The sequence below is a fragment of the Centruroides sculpturatus genome, unplaced genomic scaffold, assembly GCF_000671375.1.
Source record: "Centruroides sculpturatus isolate CEXI.00-Female unplaced genomic scaffold, Cexi_2.0 scaffold936, whole genome shotgun sequence".
In the NCBI taxonomy this organism is placed as follows: domain Eukaryota; kingdom Metazoa; phylum Arthropoda; class Arachnida; order Scorpiones; family Buthidae; genus Centruroides; species Centruroides sculpturatus.
This window is the reverse complement of record NW_019385217.1, coordinates 121,970-148,170: the sequence shown is the minus strand read 5'-3', so window position 1 is coordinate 148,170 and position 26,201 is coordinate 121,970. Positions and strand designations below refer to the sequence as shown.

At 29.9% G+C, this 26,201-nt stretch overlaps 3 protein-coding genes across 5 annotated transcripts in view; 1 reads left to right on the top strand and 2 right to left on the bottom strand.

Moving 5' to 3' along the window:
- On the bottom strand, window positions 1-7,859 carry LOC111636301 (lysosomal alpha-glucosidase-like). The gene is made up of 7 exons (XM_023381518.1): window positions 7,672-7,859; window positions 5,009-5,093; window positions 4,760-4,941; window positions 4,430-4,518; window positions 4,313-4,350; window positions 4,084-4,230; window positions 1-1,088 (listed from the first exon to the last, which is right to left on the bottom strand). The coding sequence occupies exons 1-7, from the start codon at window positions 7,857-7,859 to the stop codon at window positions 1,023-1,025; spliced, it is 795 nt and encodes a 264-aa protein (XP_023237286.1). The 3' UTR covers window positions 1-1,022.
- LOC111636297 (lysosomal alpha-glucosidase-like) lies at window positions 7,851-13,164 on the top strand. Of its 2 annotated transcripts, XM_023381515.1 has the most exons (14): window positions 7,851-7,869; window positions 7,932-8,042; window positions 8,123-8,239; window positions 8,325-8,524; window positions 8,593-8,726; window positions 8,815-8,966; window positions 9,023-9,171; window positions 9,234-9,318; window positions 9,379-9,560; window positions 9,995-10,083; window positions 10,148-10,197; window positions 10,289-10,435; window positions 12,829-12,901; window positions 12,972-13,164. In XM_023381515.1, exons 2-13 carry the CDS (start codon window positions 7,995-7,997, stop codon window positions 12,895-12,897), a joined length of 1,422 nt encoding a protein of 473 aa, XP_023237283.1. In that variant the 5' UTR covers window positions 7,851-7,869; window positions 7,932-7,994; the 3' UTR covers window positions 12,898-12,901; window positions 12,972-13,164. The 2 variants fall into 2 exon arrangements, with proteins under 2 accessions (XP_023237283.1, XP_023237282.1); XM_023381514.1 differs by lacking the exons at window positions 12,829-12,901; window positions 12,972-13,164 and having other exon boundaries at window positions 10,289-10,999.
- An 800-nt stretch (window positions 13,165-13,964) lies between these two features.
- The window catches only part of LOC111636296 (lysosomal alpha-glucosidase-like), a 30,601-nt gene continuing 18,364 nt past the window's right edge, over window positions 13,965-26,201 (bottom strand). For both annotated transcript variants that reach the window (XM_023381512.1, XM_023381513.1), the window contains exons 6-19: window positions 25,871-26,109; window positions 25,672-25,797; window positions 25,501-25,611; window positions 22,120-22,236; window positions 21,848-22,044; window positions 21,634-21,764; window positions 20,928-21,079; window positions 20,694-20,842; window positions 18,039-18,123; window positions 17,790-17,971; window positions 17,460-17,548; window positions 17,343-17,380; window positions 17,114-17,260; window positions 13,965-14,125 (exon numbers count right to left, since the gene is read on the bottom strand). In XM_023381512.1, coding sequence (XP_023237280.1) covers window positions 14,060-14,125; window positions 17,114-17,260; window positions 17,343-17,380; window positions 17,460-17,548; window positions 17,790-17,971; window positions 18,039-18,123; window positions 20,694-20,842; window positions 20,928-21,079; window positions 21,634-21,764; window positions 21,848-22,044; window positions 22,120-22,236; window positions 25,501-25,611; window positions 25,672-25,797; window positions 25,871-26,109 — 1,829 coding nt within the window. In that variant the 3' untranslated portion in view covers window positions 13,965-14,059. The remainder of the gene's footprint in view (window positions 14,126-17,113; window positions 17,261-17,342; window positions 17,381-17,459; window positions 17,549-17,789; window positions 17,972-18,038; window positions 18,124-20,693; window positions 20,843-20,927; window positions 21,080-21,633; window positions 21,765-21,847; window positions 22,045-22,119; window positions 22,237-25,500; window positions 25,612-25,671; window positions 25,798-25,870; window positions 26,110-26,201) is intronic.

Sequence of the window (26,201 nt, the reverse complement as noted above, 5' to 3'; positions counted from 1 at the left end):
AACAAAATGAAGTTATTGTAATTGGAAGAATATCATCAGTTTGAAGAGTACTTTTATACAGAAAACTTATTTGTAGGGAAACTTTAATCCAGCACAGATCTAAGGCAGTTTCTGGAATCAATAAAATCAGCATGAGTCACTTTAAAAAAGATAGCTGTAATGATGTCCATATAGAGAATTTAGCTAATTTGAAATATATATTTCTATGCAATGAAACAAAGGAAAGCAAAAAGTACCAATGGATATTGATAATTTTTGCTTTCACTTTCAGCATTTTTTGGCAGTAATAAACTGGAAATTATTAAGCTCGCATTCTTATTGTGGAATCTAAGTAAATTGGCTTAATGGACAAATTTAGAGATCAAGCCAATTTACCTAGATTCCAAAATTTGTTCTAGAACAAAGAAATACAGATAATAATCTTAACTAATTTGCTTTAAAATGAATTCAACACACATTACAGTTATAACTATAGTGATATTTTATTTCATTCTGTGTGGTATAACCAGAATTTATTATTTAGTATGATTTAAATGAATTATGTCAAGTTATCTGTCTGGTGGCCATACACTGTTTTCAAATTCATAATTTCTTTTTTATGAATCTTACACTATATAAAACACAGTATTAGGTTGTTGCAAATTCTCTCTGCTTACAGAATGATTTTCAGACATGCTATATTCCTTGCAAATTGTCCTAATATAGGTTACTCATAATAAGCAATTGTCATGTAAATAATATTCCAATTATAAAACAATTTATTCTGTTCAAAAATAATTTTCAATCATTGATGAAATTTACAAAAAAGATTAAGCTCTGTTACATTCCATCTTGTAAAAATACTAGCAATTATTTTTGCTCACAAATTAAAATTTTTGTTCAAAATCAATATTTATAATCCTTGTAAAGTCATTAAGATGTTCCTAAGTTTGTTTCAATTTTATATATTATTTTTTACAGCTTTTATAAAATAATGACAAATATGAAACCATATTTACATAATATTACAACTTCAGTTTCTTTCAAAATATCCAGCTGATTGAATTACTCTCTAACAGTGACAATGTCAAATTTGAAATTATGAGAACCTGTAAGAAAATAAACACATTTTAGACATACAAAAACAATATACCTGTAGAACATAGCTTACATATGCTATTAATCAAAGTTCATTTTATAAACCAAAAGGTAATAAACTTAGCAATTATCTATCTATTCTCCATTTTTCACAAGCAACATTTAAACTGTATTTAGATAGCCCAGCATTAAAGACATACACGTTTGGTCTTTTTGTTTGGATTGTCGTTTTCCTAGTCCCAAGGTGGATCCAAGTTCCATTATCAACAGAAAACTCATATATTTGCAGAATAGACTAGAAGTTAAACTAATGAATGATATTTGTCCATTGTTCCATTTGATGTTGACCAAAATCTGGACTAGAAAACAAGGAATGTTTTCTGTTTTCTAAGCCAAGTTAGCTCAATTGCAACAAGTGCTACAATACATTCTCTAAAATTAAAGTACTATTACTTTTAAAAAACTTATTTTATCCTGGATTCTTAAATATTTAAATTTTGATATTGTCTTACATCCTTTACAACCATAGGAACTGAATTCCTTTTATAAAAATGCTATTCTAGATGGACTGTTCATATTTCTAAACAGAGGGGAGCCTCAAAGAAAAGATGCTCTTAGTTCTCTGAGATAAAAAGATTAAAGAAAGAAAACAAAGATCAAGTGGTATAGTAAAGTAGTAAAGTTGGTAATCCAGCCATTTGCAATAATTTGATAAAACTTGAGTGTGGATTAATGTTGAATTATTGTATGGTGTCAAAGAATCTTTACTCAAGTTTTCCATTAAATGTAGCATGATATCAAACCTGCTCAATTGATGTGTTAGTGTGCTGTAAGCTATAATTTTAAGTTGAATATTTAGATGTTTAGCTTCTGTCCTCGATTCTTGTATTTTCCAGAAACTTCTTGTCCTCATTCCTACTTCACTAGGTTGATGATTGATGTTCTCAACTGTTCAGTGGGAGAGAAAATACCTAAAGGCCTAAAGGGGAGAAGTAATGATTTTCAAACTGGAGGAGACAGTGGAGAGGAGAGCAGAGATTGATCATAATTGAAGCAAAGGACTTAACTGAAGCCTCTGGATTCTTAATTGCTGATAATGTATACTTTCATGGGAATCAAAGCAGACACTTTAACCTCCCAAAAAGAAAAAAATTTCACTGAGAATCATCGAAAGTAATCATCTCTGAAAAAAAAGGAATCAACCGAGTATAGGTACCCTTTCTTTTGTCTATTTTAATTTTCCATTTGTTCGTAATACATATAGAGATAGTTTCTTAAAACTAATCATGCCCGTTTAACGAAATTTTAAGATTGGAATCTTGTTTGTTTTCTTGGGAAGAGCTGGGCAAATGCCTTAGAGTTTGCGCAAAAAAAAAATTTTGGATGCCTTGTATTATCATTTCTTATTAAATCAATTGTTGTTTTAATTATGTACTGTCTTAATAGTATTATATTTAATCCTTATGTATTAGACAGAACTGCACTTAATCAAAAACATGTATACTATTTGTGATAATACAATGTACTATCATCATGCAAATAATATTACTGCAAAAACTGGATATACTAATGATAATTAAAGACTCTGTATTTTAAATGCATTTGGAGTTATTATTTTTGTTACTGGGTTTAAGTTCCACTTTTTCTTTTATGGCCATTTAAAACTACAGGACAAAATGTTATGGAAGTCGGTAATAGTTTACAGGAAGTCATGAGATTTTATTACCCCTCAAAAAAAATAGTTCAAAAACTTTCCACCAGCGGGGAAATGACACTGTATGCAATACTGTTAAATGAAATAAGACATGAAGTCATTGATTAAAAACGAAAATGAACAATTTGGCAGAATTGAAAAATGCCTCATTTTTGTTTTCAACCAATGTCTTTATGTCTTATTTCATTTAACAATATTGCATACAGTGCCATTTCCCACTGGTGGTGAGTTTTTGAACTATTTTTTTTAGCAGAAAATAAAATTCCATGACTTCCTATAAACTATTATCAAGTTTCATAACATTTTGTCCAGTAGTTTTCCTTTTATGGCCATTTCAAACTGGTACTTTAAAGACCCTGTATATTTCTTAAAATGATTAGTTTTTCAATAAGGCAAATTTCTACAGCTTAAAAACTAAAAAATTTATAATTTGTTTTTATCAATACAGTAGAGTCTCGAAAACTTGGCACTCGATAACCCGGCAGTCCAAATAACTCGGCCAATCCTTGGCAGGGCAAAAAAATCCTTAGTTAATTAATTTTCATTATAGACAGCTTTATACCTCTTAAAGTATTTTTCTGAGGTCTGTCTGATCAGGTAAATTACTGTACACAGTGTATTCATTAATTTTCATTTTCATGTAGTAAAGGCTCTATGCCTTCATATAGGACGTACTTTTCCTTTTTTTAAGGGTATTTGGGCAGTTTATTCTCTGCTGTATTCTCAAGTAAGCAATACATACAAGTACAGTACATTATTTTCTGAGGAAACACTCATACTTATTTTTTTTAACCCCATTCCCGATAACCCGACATTTTCACAAACTCGGCCACCCTTCGGTCCACATTAGGCCGAGTTTTCGAGACTCTACTGTATTATCATAAATCTAAAGATCTTTAAAAATGAGCAAATATTTATTGTGACATCATCACAATGGCGGGCTGCAATTTTTAATTAATTAAATTTAAAATATATTCTCTCAATCTCAAATTAGTAGTGTCTTGCCCCTGTAAAATACATCATACCTATCCTGTTAGACAGCAACAGAGTCATGCCGGTCATTAACTCCTTTCGGGAAAATTTTTGAATTAAAATGATGTAACTTCTGGTTTGCATCAGAAGTTCTTATATAGATGAAGGCAGAGACCAGATATGGAAACAAGGTAATGAAGCTGCCAAGTAACTTTATAGCTCAGTTCTTGAGATTAAAGAATTTGTTAGGCTGTAATTTTAAGAACTTGTAGACCTATAAATTCCCATTGTTGTTTGTCTGCACATCCTTCCTTAATTACCTTTTCATCCATGTAGTAATCAAATGAAGCAGGAACTGAATTGGCATTAACAGATTTTGGCCAGTCTTCACATCCTAATACTTTAACATATCCTAACTTTGGCATATTTTTATATTTTATTAAAACTGGATTCATAGTGAGTGTGTTCTATAAATATTTAAATAAATTTTCTTTAATATGAAATAAATTATAAAATACATAAATCATACACTTTGAAAAATATACATACACTTTTTGCTTTGAACGATATATAATTATATTCAGATTCTGCAAAAATAAATACAAATTTATTAATACATTAAACTAAATTCCAATACATCTAAGCAATCAATAAAGGAATTCGTACGAATTGATTCTCCATCGTCCCAATAAAGATCTCCAATTGCCATTTTTGAACTATTTAAAGCAACAATCAGATAAAAAGGATTTAAGCGACTGAAATAATAAATATTAAATTTTAAAATTTCGTAGGTAAAGATATTTGTTTAAAAAAATAAATTGCACCACAACACAACACCTTAAGTTGCTGAGAATTTTATTAAAAAACACAACTAATGTTTTCAGCCAAATCTATTGGTCAAACATTAGTTGTGTTTTTTAATAAATTTCTCAGCAACTTAAGGTGGTGTATTGTGTTTTGCATTTTGCTGAGTGAGTTTATTTGAATAAATTGCACCTTTCCAGTGTTGTATTGGCAGGAATTTGACCAGGAATAATATAACCACCACGTATAGTTAATTTTACAGTGCCGAGAGGAACATGTAAAATAACACGAGTACCGGTGTTATTATATATTTTGCTCGTATGAAAATCATACCAAGTGTCTCGAGGAAAATATGCATTTACTTTTGATTTATTCTAAAAATGGAGAAGATTAATTAAAAATTTCATTTGTTAGTTATACGAAATAAAAAATTTAACTTACTGGATTAAGGACAGGAATGATCATCAAAGATTCTCCCCAGAGAAACTGATCATCTATGAAATAAGTGTTTCTATCAGTAGTATACCTGCAAAAATTATTAGAAATTTCTGTGAAGCTTGATATCATTTTATACATTTTCAAGTTAGTATTATTTTTTTCTCATAAAGAAACTAATTTAAGTTTAATTCATGGAGAAACATTTCTGACCAACTTTGGCTCACAATAACCTTCAGAATGAACACAGAATATGTTGTGTCCTGCACCATGCATTCATTTTGAATGTCACTGAGCTGAAGCTGGCCAAACAATGGTACAAGAAACTAAAGTTTAATTAATGGATAAACACTAACATTAGACTATTGCAATTTGAAGTTATGTTTATAATACATACATTCAAATATGGAGATTTGTTTTAAAATGACAAGAAACTAAATTATATATCAAATTAGAGCACATTAACAAAATGTATTAATCAATGGGTTATATTTCCCAATAATAGATAATGACGTTAGTTACTGCAATTTTCAAATCATTTGGATAAAAATTCTGTTATCCTGGTATTACCTATGAAGACAGATTTATATTTTCAGGTATATTTAGCAAATAACTTAAATGACAATACACCATTTGGCTGTAATTAATGATAGAATAAATATCTTCATAATCAAATTTCAAAATACTGCCAAAATCTGTTGAAATCACTTGATGTGATGATGTAATTAAGTCCAAATTAGCCTTGGAGTTTTAACTCCAGTTTTTTTCTTTTAACATTCTCTATTACAAAGTAATAAACTCAATAACAATTATTATTGTAACCAACTAAAAGGAACTACAATGAAGCTACTCAAATATATGGCAACTTTGATTTACAAAATTAAATTGTTTATGTTGTCACATCATTACAAAAAATTAGTAGTCACACATTAAACACTGAAAATGTTGGGCTCAGACATCACTGTATTACAATTCAATTCAACAAATACAAACATCTCAAAATCCAATATATTAGTAATATTCCAAACAACCGGATATACCACAGTTGAGCAATGGTTGGCCAAGTGCCGTAAGTAGGTGGTTATAGGACAAAGATACTGAAGGCATCCCCAGTCGGTGCCATTAGTAACTGAGGATGGTTATATCATAATTAAATATTTCTGGAAGAGGAGATTGGTCTGAAGGCTCAGGTAGCATAACAGAAACACATCTGCATGGAAACTGGGAGTTGCAGGTTCAAGTCCCACTCTGAGCCAATTCTTTTCTTCTGGAATATTCTAATTATTTATAATTATTAAATTTAATAAGAGATGGCACTAACATCTGCCTCTAGTGACAAATTACTGTATTTAGAAATGAATTAATCACAGAGAAAGAGCCCAATTTAATCTGGTAATCTGGAGAAATAGCCCAATTTGGCAAATAAAACAAATTTTATTAGAATTGTAAATCAAAATATTACTTCCTAGAAGATTTAGTAAACTGTTATGTAAGATTGAATTTTTTAGAAACACACATTTAGTTCAACAACTATAGATAACAATTTTAAGTATTTTAATTCTTAAAAACTAGAGATAAAAATGTTTCTGGTATCCTGAACTAAGCATTTATTTCTGGATGTATCATTATAGTATCGAGTTGTCAAGTAAAATTTAGTTATTTTTGCTATGGAAATGCAAATTTATTTTGTTTCTGCAATCAATAGGACATCAAAATGTTTCTATTTTGGAAAGTCTGATTTAAAATTTTTAATATTAGGAGATATTATTCAAAAGATACAGTAATAATCAAAATTTGTTCTATTAGAACTTATTATTTGTAGATATAAAGATGTGCTTAGAGAAAATATTTTTGAAATTTAATTATTGTTGTAATTAAATGATCTTTCTCTTCTATTGATTGAAAAAAATGGACTAAATTAAGGAGGATAATATATATTCTGAATATTCAAAGGATATGTAACACAACAATACATATTTAGGATTAGATTATCAAAATTTTTTATAACGTAATATACAGCGCAATTGGTAAAGTCTCTCTTTGGTGGGTGGGAAAATGCGAGATGATTCAGGAACAAAGTAATGACCATTACTTTGTTCCTGAATCATCTCGCATTAATAAAATGTCCCTGAATAATAAAGCCAATGAGCATGGCCCACTACAGAGGGCCATGCTCATGTGGCTTTATTTAGAACACTGGATATGCTATTATATTAAAATTGTAATTAACTTCAAAGTGGTTGAAGGGTAATTAGGAAAACTCAAGTTGGAAACAGATGGATGAATTTGAACCAGAAGACTATAATCAAGATCTTGACTTCACTGACAAGAATGACAATATAACAACCAAATCAGAAGATGGTTAATATTTTGTCCTAACCAAATTGGAAGATGCTGAATCAAGTTAACTATGAAAACAGTAATTATTTCAAATGTTGTAGCTGTAACCCATAAATATACACAGTCAATAAAATGTTTTGATGACTTGAAAAATGTAAAGTTTATTTCTTTCTTTCAATTTTTCCCACTCATCTCCTGTTGCAATGTAATAAACCCCGAGGAGTATACATGTTTTAACTTCGTGTTTAAAGAGTTTATTTTTAATTCTCCAGAGTTTAATCAATTGAAATACAGTATTAATAACATTAAGTTTATAAAAAAATACTTACTCAAAAAATAATGGCCTTGCAACAGCATTACCAAGTCGATAACTTTTACGGAATAAAGTATACAGATACGGCAGAAAGAAATAACGAGTCATGACAGTTTCTTTAATAGCAGAAACTACTTGAGAATGTAAAGCATCAGAATCTTGTTCCTGTATGAATTTAATTAAATTTANTGGAATGCATTTCATTCCTATAGTGGTAAGTATAATCGAATTAAATTAAATATAGAATCTATTTATTTATTTATTGTTTAAAATAAGGATCCCGGTATTAGTAATTGTGAAGAACAGGGAACATATCCTCCTTATGATGATGGCATAGAAATGGATGTTTTCGTCAAAAACATCACTGGAGACATTTTTGTTGGAAAGGCAAACATTTCATTGTTATGCTATTAAAGTTATAAATATACATGAATAATTTGAATTTTATAAATTGATTGCAATTTTAGGTTTGGAACGAAGTTACTACAGTTTATCCAGATTTTACTCATCCAAATGCATCTAAGTATTGGAGTAAGCAATTCGAAAGATTTTATTCAGAAATAAAATTTGACGGTGCTTGGATTGTATGTGTTGCAGCATTCAATTTTTTTTTTATGTATGTAATTTTGCTAGTGATGTAATTAGATCTATTGTCTTATTGATTTTCAGGATATGAACGAACCGGCAAACTTTCTGGATGGACAAGGTAATGGATGCCCAAATACAACTTACGATTTTCCACAATACGTTCCGGGTGGCGTCGAGCCTTTGCATACGCACACTCTTTGCATGAGTTCTAAACACCACGAAAGCATACATTATAATATCCATAGCGTTTATGCCTTTAACGAGGCTATAATAACTAATAAGTAAGGTTTTCGTTAATTCGTAAATTAATAGTTAATTGAAATAGTAAAAATAATCGAAATTTTTACAGATTATTGAAAACCCTTCTGAATAAACGTCCATTCGTAATATCGAGAGCCTCTTTTGCAGGATTAGGCCATTATTCTGGGAACTGGAATGGAGACATTTTGTCTACGTGGGACGATATGAGATGGTCGATACCGTGTAAGACGACAAAGTTTATTATTTATAATCAATGGCATATCCTGGAGCAAATCATATCCCTCTGTTACCATGCATGTTCTTATTTTAGATATTTTAAATTTCAACATGTTCGGCGTATCGATGGCCGGAGCTGATATTTGTGGTTTCGAAGAAAACACCACCATAGAACTTTGCAGTCGATGGTCTGCTTTAGGAGCTTTCTACCCGTTTTCTAGAAATCACAACTCTAATGATACCATTGTAAGTTTTTGAAATAAAATTAAATCCACAATTTCAGCATCTGCTAAGTTTTTCAGGAGCAAGATCCGGTGATACTCGGACCTCAAGTAACTGCTGCCGCTAAACAATCGCTTACTACACGATATTTTCTATTACCGTTTCTTTACACCTTGTTTTATAAGAGTCACGTGTACGGAGATCCCGTGGTTAGACCATTATTTTTCGAGTAAGTAATGTTATCACTTACCTACACAACAGCAGTTTCAATTGATAATTGTAATATTTTAGATATCCAACTGATCCTAAGACTTTTGCAATTGACGAGCAGTTCCTGTGGGGAAGATCATTAATGATAATACCCATTTTATATCCGGTAAGTTAAATTTTTGAGTGTCCTTATCAAATACATACTTAATTGTTCTTATCATCATAGAATGTCTCTAATGTAAATGGGTATTTCCCAAACGATACTTGGTATGACTACTATACTGGAAAAATGTACGTTGAGAGGGGTAGTAATATCCTCATACATGTACCAATAGATAGAGTACATTTGGCAATTCGGGGCGGGTTTATTCTACCCGCTCAATTTCCATCGGATACCACAACTAAAAGGTGAGCTTTCTCTACGTTTTAATTTCTTATTATGCAAACATTCATAAAATCAAGTTTCAAATATATTTTTAATTGCTTTAAGAATGGTGGGATCATCACCATTTTTCTTGAAAACTTGAGTTTAAATACTTCAGAAGTTAATATGCACTATTTTTATGGATAAGATTGCTGCAACAAATGAAAGATTGAGATATTCCTAAAATTTTTGGAGGACTTCAGTTCCATGGCTCTAGGATCCCAACAACCTGATTAATTGCTGCATTTGTACCTTTTAAATGAAACTATTATAAACTTCTCACGTCTGTTAAACTAAACAGCATGAGTATTTTTTATGGAATGTCTCATACATCATGAAAAATTCATTATAGCAATTAAAATAATTGAAAGATTCAATATTACATCTTGATTTAATAGAAATTTTAATTTTTACTTAGTCGTTTGAATGGTTTCTTCTTAATCGTTGCTCTCAATGATTCAAAAATGGCGGAAGGTGAACTCTTCTGGGACGATGGAGATTCTTTAGGTAATTGTACAGATTTTATGAATTAGAATAAACGTGCATTTTGAAATGTGAATTTTATTCCCAGATTCGTTAGAAAGTAGCAAGTATAACATTATTGAATTTAAAGCATATAATGTAAGTTTAAAAAAAATATATTTTTTATATTTATAAAAGATAAAAAATAATTTTTATATATTATAAATTTTAGAATTTAATAAATTTACAGAATTATTTGAAAACCATCCCAGTAATGAAAGGTTATGATAAGATGCCAAAATTAGAAACTGTTAAGGTATTAGGATGTGAAAGGAAACCGAAATCAATTCTTGCCAATGGTGTAGTGGTCTCATTTCAATATAACAAATATAATCAGGTAATTATGCTTCTAATTATTAATAAAGTTTACTGGACAATTGTTTTTCCACACATTTACTGTAATATACTGAACATTGTAAAATCCAAGTGTAAAATTGTCATGCATAACTTTAAATTCATATCCTATTAGCAGTAAGCGTTCTAATTTTCTATAAATTCCCCATCAATATGTATCAGTGCCATAAACTTAAAATGTCTTAAAAGAATACAATTGAATCTTTTTATACTGTTCTCACATTATTACATTTATTCTGTTTTGCAAAATTTATACCCATTGACAAAAATAATCTTGTTGACTTCATACAATTCTGTCTGGTACATATCAGAGTTCTGTAGTAAATTGATTTCAATTATGATTGACTGCACCCCAGCATGCTGAAGATTTTAAGTCTTCAAATGACAGATATTATGCAAAACTGAAGTTTGAGAAAAGCTATGACATCAGGTAAGGTAGTCGTTTCATTACTTGTCCATAATCTGGACCATGAACAGATGTTGGGATAATGGATGTTTGAAGGGTATAGATGCAAAAGTCACATTATCAAATTTTTGGCAGTACAGTAGAGTCCCGGAAACTCGGCACTCGATAACCTGGCAGGTCGGATAACTCGGCCACACCTTGGCAGGCCGAAAAAACCCCTAGTTAATTTTCATTATAGACAGCTTTATGCCTCAAAGTATTTTTCTGGGGTCTGACTTATCAGGTAAATTACTGTACACTGTGTATTCATTAATTTTCATTTTCATGTAGTAAAGGCTTTATGCCTTCATAAAGTACAGTACATACTTTTCCTTTGTTTAACGGTATTTGGGCAGTTTATTCTCTGTTGTATTCTCAAGCAAAGAATACATACAAGTACAGTACAGTATTTTGAGGAAACACTCGTACTTATTCTTTTTTAACCCCCATTCCCGATAACCTGGCATTTTCATAAACTCGGCCACCCTTCGGTCCACATTAGGCAGAGTTTTCGGGACTCTACTGCATTGAATTATTCACACATTACCATATTCGTCTTGTAAAGGCAAATAAGACTGTAATAGTGTTGTCGCCCTACACACACATTTTTAGAGTGGAAAAATTGTTGAAAATCACGTTTTGAAGCATACATCAATTATCCAACAGCTGTTTTGCAGCAAAATTCATTCTCCAATTCAACCAATCAGAGAACCCTTGGCACGTAACAAAGCATCATGGGATTGACTGCTCGTTCTGTTGATGTGTCTGCTGTAATAATGCTCACAATTTTCTAGCTACTTTGTTTTTAATGTTTTGGTATTTAGTGTTTAACAATTGAAATATAGTGTACAATGGATGAACTAGTGTAATTAATAAAGATTGTGTGCAGTTTGAATCTTAACATTATCATCCCTCCAATAAAATAAACACCAAAAATCATTTTTCTTGGTTCTTGTTGTTTTTGATTATGTTAACAATTTTGGTTCATAACTAACATTCTCCATATAAGTTTGTAGAGGAGGGAAAACTAGGATTTAACTTTGAGGCTGTGTGCAAGTGGTTTCTATGCCAACAAAGAAGATATATCATTAAAAAAAATTGTTATAATGTGTGTCAACAATAAATAGTTTTTTGCATTTTTCTGAGTCTTAAAAAGGGGGAGAGTGACATTTGCATCTATTCTCTTCATTTGTAAGACAAACACAAGTATCTTTGTCCACAATCCAGAGATAGGTGGAATCCTGTTGCCTCCATGCAATGGCCTATGGCTCTGAGAATCAGGAATTGAATACAGGCAAACAACTTCATGGTTGGTCTAGAAGAAAAATGTTATAGTGCCAAGAGGAAAAAGAGTAAAAGAAAAAATGCTACTAGTAGAAGTAAATTAGAATGCATGGTGATCACTCTAGGTCTTGCTATTGGCATCCCAACTTTGAACTGGCAGTGCCTTTTCTATAGTACTATACATAGTATTCCATGCTTGAAACTGGAATTCATTGCTAAAGATATTTGGAAATGGACTACTGTATGGAGAACAACTGATGAGTGCATTTTCCCCATACTGCTGACACAATCCAGGGTGCCATCTCACATGTAGACAATGTGGGAGGGACATTGATATCAATGTATTTTGTTTCAGAATTTCCTGAATGTAAAGTCACAACATCCACTTTCCAGCAAGATAATTATTGGCTACACATAGGGTTTCTCAGGAATTGTTCTACAAAAAAAAATTGATGGTATCACTCTTACATGTTTAGCCCCACACTCTAGGTTAATAATGATGAAATATATGAAGAGCTAACTCCTACTTGATGTGTAGCTTTGTCAATGAGTGAATTACTGTATTTAATTGTAACAGTAAAAAGACCTTTTACAAATTTCTATGCTTAGTTTATAAATATAACAATTGTGTTTTTACATCTGTCTAGGTTTTGAGAATTTTTCTCCCAAAACTCTCTCTCTTGAATCCAAATGAAGTTAAAATTTTATTTATCTGAAACCGTAAGTATAAAGTTATTAAACAATTTTAAGAAAATATTCTAACTAATCTAATATAGAGTTATTCTTTTAGAAAAACTTTTCTGTAGGTGAAATAAGGATGTTTATAAAGGATAACGATTAATTGCAAACATCCTTCAACAAAATGAAGTTATTGTAATTGGAAGAATATCATCAGTTTGAAGAGTACTTTTATACAGAAAACTTATTTGTAGGGAAACTTTAATCCAGCACAGATCTAAGGCAGTTTCTGGAATCAATAAAATCAGCATGAGTCACTTTAAAAAAGATAGCTGTAATGATGTCCATATAGAAAATTTAGCTAATTTGAAATATATATTTCTATGCAATGAAACAAAGGAAAGCAAAAAGTACCAATGGATATTGATAATTTTTGCTTTCACTTTCAGCATTTTTTGGCAGTAATAAACTGGAAATTATTAAGCTCGCATTCTTATTGTGGAATCTAAGTAAATTGGCTTAATGGACAAATTTAGAGATCAAGCCAATTTACCTAGATTCCAAAATTTGTTCTAGAACAAAGAAATACAGATAATAATCTTAACTAATTTGCTTTAAAATGAATTCAACACACATTACAGTTATAACTATAGTGATATTTTATTTCATTCTGTGTGGTATAACCAGAATTTATTATTTAGTATGATTTAAATGAATTATGTCAAGTTATCTGTCTGGTGGCCATACACTGTTTTCAAATTCATAATTTCTTTTTTATGAATCTTACACTATATAAAACACAGTATTAGGTTGTTGCAAATTCTCTCTGCTTACAGAATGATTTTCAGACATGCTATATTCCTTGCAAATTGTCCTAATATAGGTTACTCATAATAAGCAATTGTCATGTAAATAATATTCCAATTATAAAACAATTTATTCTGTTCAAAAATAATTTTCAATCATTGATGAAATTTACAAAAAAGATTAAGCTCTGTTACATTCCATCTTGTAAAAATACTAGCAATTATTTTTGCTCACAAATTAAAATTTTTGTTCAAAATCAATATTTATAATCCTTGTAAAGTCATTAAGATGTTCCTAAGTTTGTTTCAATTTTATATATTATTTTTTACAGCTTTTATAAAATAATGACAAATATGAAACCATATTTACATAATATTACAACTTCAGTTTCTTTCAAAATATCCAGCTGATTGAATTACTCTCTAACAGTGACAATGTCAAATTTGAAATTATGAGAACCTGTAAGAAAATAAACACATTTTAGACATACAAAAACAATATACCTGTAGAACATAGCTTACATATGCTATTAATCAAAGTTCATTTCATAAACCAAAAGGTAATAAACTTAGCAATTATCTATCTATTCTCCATTTTTCACAAGCAACATTTAAACTGTATTTAGATAGCCCAGCATTAAAGACATACACGTTTGGTCTTTTTGTTTGGATTGTCGTTTTCCTAGTCCCAAGGTGGATCCAAGTTCCATTATCAACAGAAAACTCATATATTTGCAGAATAGACTAGAAGTTAAACTAATGAATGATATTTGTCCATTGTTCCATTTGATGTTGACCAAAATCTGGACTAGAAAACAAGGAATGTTTTCTGTTTTCTAAGCCAAGTTAGCTCAATTGCAACAAGTGCTACAATACATTCTCTAAAATTAAAGTACTATTACTTTTAAAAAACTTATTTTATCCTGGATTCTTAAATATTTAAATTTTGATATTGTCTTACATCCTTTACAACCATAGGAACTGAATTCCTTTTATAAAAATGCTATTCTAGATGGACTGTTCATATTTCTAAACAGAGGGGAGCCTCAAAGAAAAGATGCTCTTAGTTCTCTGAGATAAAAAGATTAAAGAAAGAAAACAAAGATCAAGTGGTATAGTAAAGTAGTAAAGTTGGTAATCCAGCCATTTGCAATAATTTGATAAAACTTGAGTGTGGATTAATGTTGAATTATTGTATGGTGTCAAAGAATCTTTACTCAAGTTTTCCATTAAATGTAGCATGATATCAAACCTGCTCAATTGATGTGTTAGTGTGCTGTAAGCTATAATTTTAAGTTGAATATTTAGATGTTTAGCTTCTGTCCTCGATTCTTGTATTTTCCAGAAACTTCTTGTCCTCATTCCTACTTCACTAGGTTGATGATTGATGTTCTCAACTGTTCAGTGGAATACCTAAAGGCCTAAAGGGGAGAAGTAATGATTTTCAAACTGGAGGAGACAGTGGAGAGGAGAGCAGAGATTGATCATAATTGAAGCAAAGGACTTAACTGAAGCCTCTGGATTCTTAATTGCTGATAATGTATACTTTCATGGGAATCAAAGCAGACACTTTAACCTCCCAAAAAGAAAAAAATTTCACTGAGAATCATCGAAAGTAATCATCTCTGAAAAAAAAGGAATCAACCGAGTATAGGTACCCTTTCTTTTGTCTATTTTAATTTTCCATTTGTTCGTAATACATATAGAGATAGTTTCTTAAAACTAATCATGCCCGTTTAACGAAATTTTAAGATTGGAATCTTGTTTGTTTTCTTGGGAAGAGCTGGGCAAATGCCTTAGAGTTTGCGCAAAAAAAAAATTTTGGATGCCTTGTATTATCATTTCTTATTAAATCAATTGTCGTTTTAATTATGTACTGTCTTAATAGTATTATATTTAATCCTTATGTATTAGACAGAACTGCACTTAATCAAAAACATGTATACTATTTGTGATAATACAATGTACTATCATCATGCAAATAATATTACTGCAAAAACTGGATATACTAATGATAATTAAAGACTCTGTATTTTAAATGCATTTGGAGTTATTATTTTTGTTACTGGGTTTAAGTTCCACTTTTTCTTTTATGGCCATTTAAAACTACAGGACAAAATGTTATGGAAGTCGGTAATAGTTTACAGGAAGTCATGAGATTTTATTACCCCTCAAAAAAAATAGTTCAAAAACTTTCCACCAGCGGGGAAATGACACTGTATGCAATACTGTTAAATGAAATAAGACATGAAGTCATTGATTAAAAACGAAAATGAACAATTTGGCAGAATTGAAAAATGCCTCATTTTTGTTTTCAACCAATGTCTTTATGTCTTATTTCATTTAACAATATTGCATACAGTGCCATTTCCCACTGGTGGTGAGTTTTTGAACTATTTTTTTTAGCAGAAAATAAAATTCCATGACTTCCTATAAACTATTATCAAGTTTCATAACATTTTGTCCAGTAGTTTTCCTTTTATGGCCATTTCAAACTGGTACTTTAAAGACCCTGTATATTTCTTAAAATGATTAGTTTTTCAATAAGGCAAATTTCTACAGCTTAAAAACTAAAAAATTTATAATTTGTTTTTATCAATACAGTAGAGTCTCGAAAACTTGGCACTCGATAACCCGGCAGTCCAAATAACTCGGCCAATCCTTGGCAGGGCAAAAAAATCCTTAGTTAATTAATTTTCATTATAGACAGCTTTATACCTCTTAAAGTATTTTTCTGAGGTCTGTCTGATCAGGTAAATTACTGTACACAGTGTATTCATTAATTTTCATTTTCATGTAGTAAAGGCTCTATGCCTTCATATAGGACGTACTTTTCCTTTTTTTAAGGGTATTTGGGCAGTTTATTCTCTGCTGTATTCTCAAGTAAGCAATACATACAAGTACAGTACATTATTTTCTGAGGAAACACTCATACTTATTTTTTTTAACCCCATTCCCGATAACCCGACATTTTCACAAACTCGGCCACCCTTCGGTCCACATTAGGCCGAGTTTTCGAGACTCTACTGTATTATCATAAATCTAAAGATCTTTAAAAATGAGCAAATATTTATTGTGACATCATCACAATGGCGGGCTGCAATTTTTAATTAATTAAATTTAAAATATATTCTCTCAATCTCAAATTAGTAGTGTCTTGCCCCTGTAAAATACATCATACCTATCCTGTTAGACAGCAACAGAGTCATGCCGGTCATTAACTCCTTTCGGGAAAATTTTTGAATTAAAATGATGTAACTTCTGGTTTGCATCAGAAGTTCTTATATAGATGAAGGCAGAGACCAGATATGGAAACAAGGCAATGAAGCTGCCAAGTAACTTTATAGCTCAGTTCTTGAGATTAAAGAATTTGTTAGGCTGTAATTTTAAGAACTTGTAGACCTATAAATTCCCATTGTTGTTTGTCTGCACATCCTTCCTTAATTACCTTTTCATCCATGTAGTAATCAAATGAAGCAGGAACTGAATTGGCATTAACAGATTTTGGCCAGTCTTCACATCCTAATACTTTAACATATCCTAACTTTGGCATATTTTTATATTTTATTAAAACTGGATTCATAGTGAGTGTGTTCTATAAATATTTAAATAAATTTTCTTTAATATGAAATAAATTATAAAATACATAAATCATACACTTTGAAAAATATACATACACTTTTTGCTTTGAACGATATATAATTATATTCAGATTCTGCAAAAATAAATACAAATTTATTAATACATTAAACTAAATTCCAATACATCTAAGCAATCAATAAAGGAATACGTACGAATTGATTCTCCATCGTCCCAATAAAGATCTCCAATTGCCATTTTTGAACTATTTAAAGCAACAATCAGATAAAAAGGATTTAAGCGACTGAAATAATAAATATTAAATTTTAAAATTTCGTAGGTAAAGATATTTGTTTAAAAAAATAAATTGCACCACAACACAACACCTTAAGTTGCTGAGAATTTTATTAAAAAACACAACTAATGTTTTCAGCCAAATCTATTGGTCAAACATTAGTTGTGTTTTTTAATAAATTTCTCAGCAACTTAAGGTGGTGTATTGTGTTTTGCATTTTGCTGAGTGAGTTTATTTGAATAAATTGCACCTTTCCAGTGTTGTATTGGCAGGAATTTGACCAGGAATAATATAACCACCACGTATAGTTAATTTTACAGTGCCGAGAGGAACATGTAAAATAACACGAGTACCGGTGTTATTATATATTTTGCTCGTATGAAAATCATACCAAGTGTCTCGAGGAAAATATGCATTTACTTTTGATTTATTCTAAAATTGGAGAAGATTAATTAAAAATTTCATTTGTTAGTTATACGAAATAAAAAATTTAACTTACTGGATTAAGGACAGGAATGATCATCAAAGATTCTCCCCAGAGAAACTGATCATCTATGAAATAAGTGTTTCTATCAGTAGTATACCTGCAAAAATTATTAGAAATTTCTGTGAAGCTTGATATCATTTTATACATTTTCAAGTTAGTATTATTTTTTTCTCATAAAGAAACTAATTTAAGTTTAATTCATGGAGAAACATTTCTGACCAACTTTGGCTCACAATAACCTTCAGAATGAACACAGAATATGTTGTGTCCTGCACCATGCATTCATTTTGAATGTCACTGAGCTGAAGCTGGCCAAACAATGGTACAAGAAACTAAAGTTTAATTAATGGATAAACACTAACATTAGACTATTGCAATTTGAAGTTATGTTTATAATACATACATTCAAATATGGAGATTTGTTTTAAAATGACAAGAAACTAAATTATATATCAAATTAGAGCACATTAACAAAATGTATTAATCAATGGGTTATATTTCCCAATAATAGATAATGACGTTAGTTACTGCAATTTTCAAATCATTTGGATAAAAATTCTGTTATCCTGGTATTACCTATGAAGACAGATTTATATTTTCAGGTATATTTAGCAAATAAATGACAATACACCATTTGGCTGTAATTAATGATAGAATAAATATCTTCATAATCAAATTTCAAAATACTGCCAAAATCTGTTGAAATCACTTGATGTGATGATGTAATTAAGTCCAAATTAGCCTTGGAGTTTTAACTCCAGTTTTTTTCTTTTAACATTCTCTATTACAAAGTAATAAACTCAATAACAATTATTATTGTAACCAACTAAAAGGAACTACAATGAAGCTACTCAAATATATGGCAACTTTGATTTACAAAATTAAATTGTTTATGTTGTCACATCATTACAAAAAATTAGTAGTCACACATTAAACACTGAAAATGTTGGGCTCAGACATCACTGTATTACAATTCAATTCAACAAATACAAACATCTCAAAATCCAATATATTAGTAATATTCCAAACAACCGGATATACCACAGTTGAGCAATGGTTGGCCAAGTGCCGTAAGTAGGTGGTTATAGGACAAAGATACTGAAGGCATCCCCAGTCGGTGCCATTAGTAACTGAGGATGGTTATATCATAATTAAATATTTCTGGAAGAGGAGATTGGTCTGAAGGCTCAGGTAGCATAACAAACACATCTGCATGGAAACTGGGAGTTGCAGGTTCAAGTCCCACTCTGAGCCAATTCTTTTCTTCTGGAATATTCTAATTATTTATAATTATTAAATTTAATAAGAGATGGCACTAACATCTGCCTCTAGTGACAAATTACTGTATTTAGAAATGAATTAATCACAGAGAAAGAGCCCAATTTAATCTGGTAATCTGGAGAAATAGCCCAATTTGGCAAATAAAACAAATTTTATTAGAATTGTAAATCAAAATATTACTTCCTAGAAGATTTAGTAAACTGTTATGTAAGATTGAATTTTTTAGAAACACACATTTAGTTCAACAACTATAGATAACAATTTTAAGTATTTTAATTCTTAAAAACTAGAGATAAAAATGTTTCTGGTATCCTGAACTAAGCATTTATTTCTGGATGTATCATTATAGTATCGAGTTGTCAAGTAAAATTTAGTTATTTTTGCTATGGAAATGCAAATTTATTTTGTTTCTGCAATCAATAGGACATCAAAATGTTTCTATTTTGGAAAGTCTGATTTAAAATTTTTAATATTAGGAGATATTATTCAAAAGATACAGTAATAATCAAAATTTGTTCTATTAGAACTTATTATTTGTAGATATAAAGATGTGCTTAGAGAAAATATTTTTGAAATTTAATTATTGTTGTAATTAAATGATCTTTCTCTTCTATTGATTGAAAAAAGGGACCAAATTAAGGAGGATGATATATATTCTGAATATTCAAAGGATATGTAACACAACAATACATATTTAGGATTAGATTATCAAAATTTTTTATAATGTAATATACAGTGCAATTGGTAAAGTCTCTCTTTGGTGGGTGGGAAAATGCGAGATGATTCAGGAACAAAGTAATGACCATTACTTTGTTCCTGAATCATCTCGCATTAATAAAATGTCCCTGAATAATAAAGCCAATGAGCACAGCCCACTACAGAGGGCCATGCTCATGTGGCTTTATTTAGAACACTGGATATGCTATTATATTAAAATTGTAATTAACTTCAAAGTGGTTGAAGGGTAATTAGGAAAACTCAAGTTGGAAACAGATGGATGAATTTGAACCAGAAGACTATAATCAAGATCTTGACTTCACTGACAAGAATGACAATATAACAACCAAATCAGAAGATGGTTAATATTTTGTCCTAACCAAATTGGAAGATGCTGAATCAAGTTAACTATGAAAACAGTAATTATTTCAAATGTTGTAGCTGTAACCCATAAATACACACAGTCAATAAAATGTTTTGATGACTTGAAAAATGTAAAGTTTATTTCTTTCTTTCAACTTTTCCCACTCATCTCCTGTTGCAATGTAATAAACCCCGAGGAGTATACATGTTTTAACTTTGTGTTTAAAGAGTTTATTTTTAATTCTCCAGAGTTTAATCAATTGAAATACAGTATTAATAACATTAAGTTTATAAAAAAATACTTACTCAAAAAATAATGGCCTTGCAACAGCATTACCAAGTCGATAACTTTTACGGAATAAAGTATACAGATACGGCAGAAAGAAATAACGAGTCATGACAGTTTCTTTAATAGCAGAAACTACTTGAGAATGTAAAGCATCAGAATCTTGTTCCTGTATGAATTTAATTAAATTTATAGTTAATGTACTAAAAGATATTCAATATTTTTAAATTAAAAATTAAAGTTTAAATACTTACATTATATTTGTCTAAATTACATCTTATAAAAAATGGATAGAAAGATTCCAAAGCCATCCACCTGCTATACAAATCAACATCAGCATTTCTGACAAGACCACATATATTTGTCCCAACCATTGGAATGCCAAACATGTTAAAACTCAAAATTGCTAAAATAATTAAAATTATAATTATTATTTATGATAAAAATAAATAAAAATAAGCAAAAAATGAAAATTTTTAATGACCTTCTAGGAGAGTTTATTCTGCTGTTAATAATACACGGTGTCCAAAAAATTACAGTGCAGTGAGAAATTTGTAATGACATTAAAGTTATATGCATGGCATTGTATATGAGACCTTTCAGTTGTATATATCACATTTCCAATTTTCAGTAGATGGCATTACTGCTTGCACTCAGATGTTCTGGTTTTTGAACTATACTTTTTGAAAGCATTCTATGACAATTATAATAATCTTCCATGGAATTTGGCTTGCTAGGTCTCTGAACCTCACTCCCCTGGATTTTGGGGCCTCTGGAGGTTATTTCCAGCATTCACTGTAGGAGAAACTGCAATATCAGACGTAAAACTTCACTCATATTTCCACCGCACAGTAACTACAGACACCCTGTATTTCATTTGAAAGCATACTACACATCACAATATTTTAACTTAATTAATGTTTTCTAATTATTTAACATTAACATTAGATTAAATCTTACAAGATACAGATAATCGTATATCATTCCAGGAAAAACTATTGTCATCCAAAACTCCTGCATAATGGCCTAAACCAGGAAATGACGAACGTGAAATGATAAAAGGTTTCTTCTTTGAAACTGTTACTAATGCTCTGAAAGGCAAAAGTATTTATTTTCATATGTTTATTTCACTAAAAAATTGAGAAATTCAAAGTTTAAATATTTCACAACTGACCCATTGGTAACAATAGCTTCCATAAATCCATACATGTTATGCACATTATAATGCATTGCATTATGATGTTTAGAACTCATGCATAGTGTGTAAGAATGTAAGGATTTCAGATTATGTGGCATGTAGGAAGGATATTCATAACTTGTATTTGGACATTCATTTTTTCCATTATGGTAATTAGTTGGTTCATTCATATCCTAAAAAGACTTATGTTTAATATAAAATTCAAGTTTATTAAAAAAAAACATATATATGAAAAAAAGGAAATTTACAATCAATACTCCATCAATTTCTACTTGTGAATAAAGATGTTTAAATTGTTTAGTCCAATAATCAGTAATATTTGGATGAAGAAAGTCTGGAAACACTACTGATGTACCATTCCTTCCCTAGAGTAGGTATAAAATTAATGTTAGAAATAACACAGTTTATACAGTTATGGTATGTAGTAAAGTCTGCTTATTATGTTCATTTATAATAATCAGTCAAATACTGCACTTGTTCTTTATGAATTTTCCACCAAAAGAGCATTGCAACATGAAATATTTACTTAATATATCTGCACATCTATTTAATAAGCATTCAAACTTCTACTTATACAAGTGGTTATTTTTTAAACTCTTTCCACCCTATTGGCACTAAGAGGACCTCTTTTAGCAAGCCCATTATTGGTTCAATCAGGCCCACAATGGGGCAGCTAGGTGGTGAGGATGGAACCTGACACATCTGGTCAGACCACCCTCAAAAAATTCCTGAGGATTTTTCAACCCATCCAGATTCAATCCCAGATTCCCCAGTAGGCTGCCACCTAGACCACTTGGCCATCTGGCTGTCTATACAAGTGGGTCACAACTAGTGTCCATATTTTTGGGTGCTGCACCCAAAAATATGGACTCAGTTTTTGAAAGGAGCAGAGTGTAAACAGACAAACTATGTCTATTTTAGTGCAGTAGGCTCACTCATTGCCAAATTGTTTAGCACCCAAAATGCAAACCTGCCTCCAAAACAGTGACTAGCACTCAAACTAATTAATTTGCAGCCAGCTTCCCCCTTTTTTACATTTTTAAAGAATATGTTGACAATTATCTTTTTTATTCTGGTAGTTTTTATTCATTCACTTCAGAGAAAAAAAACCATATCATGTATGCTGAGGAAAAAACTACGATAATTAGCTTACTCTCTTAAAATGTGGGATCAGTGGAATTTTGTAAGTGAGGTGCTTCGATGTACTGGACGGCTTTTCCCTAGACAAACTCAGATCTAGTTTATCAAATAATCCTGATTTGAAAAATATTTTGGATTGTACTGAAGTAGAATTCTGAATCAAAATGAAACATGCCCTTTTAGTCTTGGTCGATGTATTATAGAAAGATCTTTTTCCCTATATAAAGACATTCTATCCTCCAAACAAAAAAATTTCAATTTTAAGAACATTGAAATGGTTACTGTTGTAAATTACAATGCTCATTTAATTATTTTACACTTAATTGTACAGACAAATATAAAATTGCAACATTTAACAAAGATAAAATACTTTGCTTCCATTATTCATCCATTGTTCACTCCAGTTGACAGTCAACAATTTCACAAGCATGAAGATGACCTACCTACTGCCTCTGCAATAAAATGCAAATATGGTATAAAACATTGCAATTTTATATTTGTTTATATAATTAAGTGTAAAATAATTAAATGTAATAACGTCGGCCATGTTTTATATTTTATATTTACTTAAATGTGTATTTTATGTGAAGATAGTGATAGCACCAGAGGACGTTTTTTACCATATTTGCATTCTATTGCAGAGGCAGTAGCCACAAAAGAAGGGTCACCTCCATGCTTGTGAAATTGTTGACTGTCAACTGGAGCAAACAACAGATGAATAACAGAAGCAAAGTATTTTATCTTTGTTAAACGTTGCAATTTTATATTTGTTTATACAATTAAGTGTAAAATAATTAAATGTAATACTGTCAGCCATGTTTTATATTTTATATTTACTTATATAATGCTCATCCTTGTGTAAATTGCAATAAACAACTATGTAGTTTGTAAATATAGTACTTCTTGTTGGTTTTTGTCTTAATAATACAGAATTTAAAAGCACCAAAACAAGCACCCAATCCATTCTAAAAATGCACCCAAAAATCCAGACATTAGTCATAACTAACAACCAGATGTATGCATGAGCATGTATTTTTTCTTAAATGCTATAATGTGCTATAAATGCCTCGATATAAACAGAGTATCCAAGTGGATAAAATTACAGCTATTCAATAATGCAAATTAAATATGCATTTATAGTTTTTTACCACATATTTTGCAGATATAAACTTTATAAACTTTAAGAGCTTATTTACTGACTGCAGGTGCTATTTTTCAAACAATGTATACACAAACTACTGATGATGTATATTTATCAACTTTTATATGTAATAAATTATTATAAAATATATGTTTTATTCCTGAATAACTATAATTAGCTTAAACACCCTTGTCAGTAAACAACAGGATAATAAAGGTAACTTATAATTTAGAAGGAACAAAAATGAAATAGTTTTGTTGTTGTCTATCCCCTATTTGCAGATCATCATGTGAATATTCATCATTTCATATTTTAATATTTAACTTCTTTTTCAATGACTTATATAAAACAAGCAAAAGATACATTTTAAAAGTCAAATTGACACACACACACACACACACACACACACAAAAAATGAAAATAAGTAACTGTGCCACCAAAGGCTGATTGGCCAGTTCACTTTTTCTGTTTGTTCTACCTTGACTCTTGTGTAAACAATTGCAAATATAGATATAAATTCAATAATGGTTGATTAGATGGCATAGAAAGTTATAAAATTTTATTTCTAATTGATTCGACTGCACACATCCTATGTGAAACGTTATAATAATGTGTATTTTGTAACTTAAATTTCAAATCCCTTGTTTCATCTATTGTCTTGTGTTTATCTCTTTCCACCTAAAATGTATGATGTAACAGAAGTTAATACAATTTCCTTGCAGATAAAATAAAATTTGTATGCTTTTCAAATTTCGGTGTAAAATTATTGCATTTTTAACTTGCATAATAAATATTTCAGGCATTTTTATATGCATACTAAATGCATATAAATGCATGTATTAGTCATAACATTTGGTACATTTTATAAGAATTTGTTTACAGATTAACTAGTTAGTTAAAATAATAAATATCCAGAATTTTACTTTTCTCTCCAACTTTTTAATTAGAATTTAAATATTTTTGATTAAACTGATATTTACAATTATCTAATTAATTTAAAATTATTGCTAAAATCAATATTTTTTCCTTTGACAGTTAATATTACTAAGTTAACAATATATTTTTAGAAATTTATACAGCATAGTAAATTGTACAGAATAAAAAGAAAGTAAAATATACAAAATAAAATTGTAACAAATTATTTTCATTACACACATTTTAAAATGGCATATTAAACAGACTTTACTGAATATATTGAATAAACTTATATCATCATAAGATAAATGTTAAGTTATACTTAAATATTCAATGTTCTACAAAAAACTGTTAAATTAATTTTATTATGCATAACAAATTGAAAATATTATATACTGTATATATATATATATAATATAGAATAAAAATATACTTTTCCAATGAGAATTTGTCCATTTTTATCTTTTACAAAAACATCCATTTTCAATCCATCATCATAAGGTGAATAATGATTTAGGGATTCTGCATTTCCAGTTCCAGGATCCTAAATAATATATTAATTATAGATAAAGTTTTTTCTATCATACACTAATCAATTACTTACTAGAGTAAATATATAATGCAACCCAATATTATGCAAATGGTTAATAAGTTTCGACAAAACTTCATATTTGCGATTGTCATAAACGAATCCATTATGCCTCTGCACATTAACTTCCCATATAGCATCCTATGCATAAATACATAAATTATTCAAACATAACAACAATAGATAAATGAGTTTTCGATATATTCAATCATACCAAAGGCATTTCAGTTAATTTGGTTCTCTTTGAGATATTCGCTGTTTCTTTTAAATCATCAGAATTATAGTTAAACAAATGAGATCCCAAACTCCAATATGGAGGCATCAAAGTAGTACCTATGATTTTAGTATATTGTTGTATAACGTCATTGGGTTTGGGTCCAAGAAAAACAAAGAAGTCAAATATTCCTCCAACTGGACGAAATGTTATGGCCGGCGTTGGTTGAATCATAATGTCTGTAATGACAAATATGTAATAATAAAATTTATTTTTCAAAACCTTAATTTAATACTAAAGAATGTCCTAAGTTTTAAATTACTTTGATGTT